At 43.6% G+C, this 6,000-nt stretch overlaps 1 protein-coding gene across 1 annotated transcript in view; it reads right to left on the reverse strand.

Moving 5' to 3' along the window:
* The window catches only part of map3k10 (mitogen-activated protein kinase kinase kinase 10), a 48,149-nt gene extending 45,217 nt beyond the window's left edge, over positions 1-2,932 (reverse strand). Inside the window, exon 1 of the mRNA XM_086261724.1 lies at positions 161-2,932. Within this exon, the coding sequence (XP_086117850.1) occupies positions 161-1,157 (997 nt within the window). The 5' untranslated portion in view covers positions 1,158-2,932. The remainder of the gene's footprint in view (positions 1-160) is intronic.
* Positions 2,933-6,000: the final 3,068 nt, after the last annotated feature.

Here is a 6,000-nt window from a genome sequence, read left to right on the forward strand (position 1 = left end):
ACAATTTAAAATGTTTATCCACCATTGAGTTCTGCTCTATTCTTCTGTCTCAGTACACGTACATTACATCAAAACCTTTTTTCCAACAACTACACATTTGAAATGTGTTTTAGTATCTTTGTTTGATTACAGAGAAGATAAAAGACTTTGAAGTACTCACTATTACTCGACTTGAGGTCTCTGTGGATGATGGGTACGAACGCCTGGTTGTGCAGATAGTCCATCCCCGTTGCAATCTGGACGGCCCAGTTCACCAAAACTCTCGGGGGGACCTTCTTCCCAGCCAAGGCTCGGTTTAGAGCCCCCCCTCGAGCATACTCCATCACCAAGCACAAGTTGGGCTCCTTCAGGCAGACTCCACGGAGCGCGATAATGTTGGCGTGCCGGAGCATCCAGAACAGCCTGGCCTCCTGCCGCACGCTCTCTGCTGTGACACTGATATCCTCATCTGGGTCCTGCCTGGCAGCCTTAACGGCTACTTCCTCTCCCCGCCACACTCCTTTGTACACTTTTCCAAATCCACCAGCTCCTATCACCTCTTCCAGGAGCAGTTCTGAAAAGTCAATCTCCAACGGACAATCACCCACCCCACCTGCCACCAGTCCTCCTGAAGTCAGCTGCTGGTAATTGGGAGTGTCTCCCCTTGTGACATAGTTGCTTGGAAAGATACCCACCTTGTCCTGGATTTTGCCCGTCCACCAGCCCTCGTCTCCAGACACCTTAGAGTCCTTGGAGAGAACCTCAAGAAGGTCCCCACGCCGCAGGGTTAACTCTTCATCAGCTGTGGCCTCATAGTCAAACACTGCCGTCCAGTAAGGGTTGTTTGCCCCACCTCGATGACCAGAGTGGGAGTCTGGGGAGCCAGAGGAGGAGATGGTGGAGGAGTTCCAGCTGCTACCATTCTCCACCTGCACGACTGGGGCAGGAAACATTGGTGGCGCAGGGGTCATGTTTGGGGGCATGGAAGAGGAAGAGGTAGTAGAGGAAGGGGGCCCAGGGGGAATGAGGCAAGGGGGAGGGGGTGAGCAACAGCCCCCACAGCTGGTGCAGGACAGGGGGGCCGCTGTGCTGCTCGCTCTGCTGTATGGGTTCATGGCAGCCTGACTGCTGTTTGACACTGTTGGCCTGCCCTCGAACAACTCAGGCACAAAATCCATACAGGGCCCATTGACTGAGATGAGCTGCCCTCGACCACCGGAGGAGGGGTGAGGGGAATCAGTGGGTCAGAGAGCAGCGACTGCTCTCCCCCATCACCACATATCGCTGCTGAAACTGTGCCAAATCCTAAATCCTGTCACCGGCTGCTGCTGTGCTGTTGGCACAAAGTGTGGAAGTAACATGAATTCCCAAAGGCAAGTTTATTCAGGGATAACGTACATTACGTCAAACAGAATGGATCCTAACCCCATGCCCCAAAAAACTGATTGTTTTCAAAACTGTCTTGTGAAAAAAAGAAGAAGAAGAAGCTGGCTCAGGAGAGCGTATTTATCTGTGAAGGAGCATAATCAGAGAGATGCCTTCAGGGGTCCTGATCAGCTAATAAGCTGTGAATTAAATCCATCCAGTAAAAATCCAGCATTTACAATCTGAGCTCATAATTTTGTTAGAATTTTGATTTATTTGCCCGAATGACCTCTGATGGTTGCCAGACATGTTCCTTGTATAGACTCTTAGGCAAACTGCTGTGGGTGTACGAGCTGAGTGAAATCCTCTGCGCAGAGGTCCTCATTATTTCTCATCCAGCCCCGTATAGATGCACCTCCACTGCCTGCCATCTCCATGAATATAGGCTGTTTTCTCTTCTGTGTTTGGGAATATCCGCGGATATGCGCCCTACATCCAGACAAGCCGGTCCAAGCTAAATCCTACACGCATGGCCACTCAAGAGCCGGTTCAGTGTCCCTGAATAGCCTTCATCAGAAAAGCCTCGTCCATTTTAAGACAGCTGGGCAATTAGTGAAATGAGCCGGCGGCTGGGCGACAGGTAGTCAATACAGAGCTGAGAAAGTGGCACCATGTTCAGCATCCAGCCAAGTCTGAGCATAACAAACCCGCCTCCGTCTCTGTGCAGCGGCCTGATTTAATCGCCTCTGCTGGGCTGCATTGATGATGGTGACGAGCGTCGGTTTGGACAAGAAATTCTTCCTCACTGGTGACGGGAAAGAAATGCCAGCGTTTATCATTATCCCGTTGCCCTGTTACCGCGCACGATCGCCGAATCTATAGCGGCGTAAGGAAGGTGTGAGCTTTAAATGTCCGCCACTTCTTCAGCGGAGACGGAAACCGTCACATAAGGTTTGCATGGAGGCATTGCGGTATAACAGCTCTACAGGCTATCCGAGGACGAGATGAACAAATCCACTGTCTCCATTTTTCCTCTATCAAGACACATCTGTATCCCACTAATATTAATGATCATAATAATAACAATAATAAAATCCTGTGTGTAAAATGGTGCAGCGTATCCAGGTGCCTCTCGCGTGTTCCGCCTTAAAATGGCTTAATTTTAATACGTAAACAATTACTGTAACCTAACCTGGAAAGTGAAGCCAGCAACATCCACTGACATCGTCGCATGGGCGTACGGTTTACATCCAAGTAAAGGGGCCCATCGAGGTCCTCACAATTTGGCGTCAGATTGACAAAGCGCTCAGGGAGTCTGCGTTCAGCCAGCTGTCTGGAGCTCCACTGTATTCAAAAAGGCTTTTCTCTCTTCCCCCTCTACACACACACACCAAACAGACAAAATATTTCGAGCTCCGAGCTGTCAGTCTGCGGGCTGACTTTGCATTCAAATATGCCGGAGTGCCGTTCACGTACGCTGAAGCGAGCGCTTCCCCCGTCACCGATTCTCTAATCATAGGGATGGCTGCAGCAGGTAACAGGTCCACGCCCGCGATCCCATCGCCTGTGCGCAGATCAGGGTGACGCTCACTGTGCAGGGCGGAGAGTGTAAGACACCGCAGTCTGTTGGAACGGGACTGGACTGTGTTGGTGTGCAAGTGCACCCTGGGTAATGTAGTGTTTGCGTGCTCTCCAGCTGACCTACATCATTCTGGCGGCTGATATAACTAAATAATTAACATTATTACAATCATCGGGAAACGGCTGGCTGTACAGTACATTATTAGCATTATCCTTTAATATACTGTGGCCTACTGTCCACTTAAAACAACCAGATTACAATTCAAATAATGTAAAATATTATATATTATAATATAATGCAATAATAAGATTTTGGAGCTGAAAATAGGGAAGGATATTTTTAGGCTCTAGTTGATAACACGACACAAAAGAGGCATTTTAACCCAACTGGTAGCCCCCTGATTCCCATTGTCCTGCTCCATTGCTTTTAATGTGTGATTTTTAAGCACCAGTGGCAGCTGGTATTTGTCTCATAGGCCATAAAATCACGGATTATAAAGCATTACTTATTTTATTTAGCCTATTAAAATTCAGAAAGCAGTAGCTGAAGGTCTTTTTATTTGATCTAAAAATAAGACCAGAATAGCAGTACAATGCAAAAAAGAAAAAGCAATAAAATAATGTCTTTTTAAACAATAGTGTTCACGCCCATTAATTGTTGAGCTATACTGACCCCTGGTGCGCAGTTAGTGAAACAGAAAGTCTTGAATGGAGTGTCTTATTCAGAAGGGGATCAAACTCTCTAGTCCATCTTTCTTCAAGTTCTTTCTCCCCACTTCTTTTATTACTCTCCACCCTTCATTGCCGCTTTGAATTCAAGGCGTGGTGTCCTTGCCATCCTTTTAGCAACACCCTCCTGTGCGTCAAACTCCACTCTTTATCAGTGCTTAGGTTGCATGCTGTGGTTTATTCTTACATCTTATTAGAAGGGTTTTTTTTTTGTCACATTATATATTTGACTTGCTGGAAAATTCACATCCTATATTTTCATTATCAACCCCGCCGACGAGGTAATGGCTCAAAAAGTTTTGGATGAATTCTGATAAAACTTTGTAGAGTGTAGAGTGGGGTCATGTTAACAGTCCATTAAAATTTGAGCTGAATCCACCAAGGTTTTCAAGGTCAACTGAAAGATTTATTCATCAAAATTGATAAAAAGCTTTATAACTTCAAAAATATGACTCCTAAAAGTCTGGTATGTCACATTTGACCTTTGACCTCTCCTTTAATAAACCAATCTGAAGGTTGGAGTGATAATATTTGCTATATATAGATATTTTTAAAACTATGTTTCTTACTGCAATTGTTTGTATTGACAAAATATAGGCACATGGAATATATGGCATATGATACACAGACATTATTAGCAATGATTTACAAAGCTCAGAGTCAGTGTTACAATACAAACACTTCATGTCATGTAACAATGCAATTCAATTAAGGAGGTGGTGGGCAAGGAGGTGGTGATTCATTTCAACAAATTACAACAACAGTCGACTCAAGGGGCTTTATATTTTACACACACACACACACATACATATATATATATATATATATATATATATATATATATATATATATATATATATATATATATATATATATATACAGCTTGTTAGTCTCGGTTATGGTGGCCATAGGTATCGTCCGTAGTGCTGCATTAACATCATCTAGCAGACCTTCTGAGAGTACTTCACGTAGTCTTGGTAACCAGCTACGGGGGTCCAGGTTTCAAGCTTGGCCATGATCCTATCTTTCAGGTCAGTTCCCCTCGCACTCAACGATCCTTCTTCTATCGCACTTGGGGCTTGGTACCCAATCTCGGGTGGGGGTGATGACATCACCCTCCTGACCTGGCGTCCTGGCTCCCCCTTGCCATAGCATTTGTGTTGTACCTCGTCAATCTCTAGCTGTGAGAGCAGTCCCTTCTTTCGAATGTTGGAACACTGAGCTACTAGTTGTTTCGCCGCCATTGTGGATGTTGGGTATCGAGGATTCCATAGGTCATCATCCTATTCATGTAACCCTTCCACCAGGGTTACTTGCGTAGTAGCATTCCAACAATGCCCTATTTTCATGTCTTGCCCACCAATGCCTTATTCCAGTAGCCCACTTCTCGTCAGGGTGCCCTGGGTCCTCAACACTTGAGGCGGATCTTGCTGATCCGGGCGATGCCTTCATATCAGTCTCAAATAAAGCAGTTTTTAATGTGTGTTATTTTTGTGTTATTATCTCAAAACTTTATTTTAAGAAGTTGAAATATACAGTGAGATTTACTGTTTAAAAAAAGCTCTCTGGAAAAGAAAGAAAATCAATCAACAGTATAAATATAAAAATAAATAAATATATCCAAATTCTTTCAAACAAATAGTTATATATCATTAACTTAGTTATTATTCATTTCAGGTTAATCGCTCAGCATTTCAAATCAGCAACCACAAGGGTGTGCTATTGGCCTATTTGTGAACTTGACATGACACTGAGTAAAAACTTATTGGGCTGTGCAGTAAAACGCTCTGTCCACAGTTTAAAAGAAACAAAATAAAACAAAATACATTTACTCAAGTACATAACAATACGGGGATATTCCATTCTGCTTCTTGATACTATTCCACCAGTTCAGATTCTGTTTTTTATTTTTTACTTTATTTTTTACTTTGTAGACTCAGATTATTCATACAACATATTATAAACAAATAAATGATAACTAAGTATTATTGGTTAGGATAAGATGGAAGTTTGTAAATGAAAGAAAAAAGGGCACCATCGTTATCTGTAACAATAGGTCTAATGTATAAGCCAATACTATAAAAATAATTTACTTGTGCTACTCTGCCTTCAAAATAACAGCGTGAATAGTTTTCGTTCATAAATAAACCGTACAAAAGCACAATAAATTAAATTAATACTTGGTGTTCTGATTATTGTACTCTACTTATTGTAATCTGATACTTGTACTCTGCAGTATTACCACTTGTATTTACTACGTGTTTCCACGGCTCCAGGAGCAGCAGCGTGCCGCCCCCTGTGTTACTATCAGTAGTTTGCGCCAGTCGGAGTTACGCATGCGCAGTG

This window comes from Aulonocara sp. 'chitande type north' Nkhata Bay, linkage group LG14 (genome assembly GCF_057382095.1).
Source record: "Aulonocara sp. 'chitande type north' Nkhata Bay isolate Kocher_YH1m ecotype deep benthic linkage group LG14, A_spYH_male_GT1.1, whole genome shotgun sequence".
Lineage (NCBI taxonomy): Eukaryota > Metazoa > Chordata > Actinopteri > Cichliformes > Cichlidae > Aulonocara > Aulonocara sp. 'chitande type north' Nkhata Bay.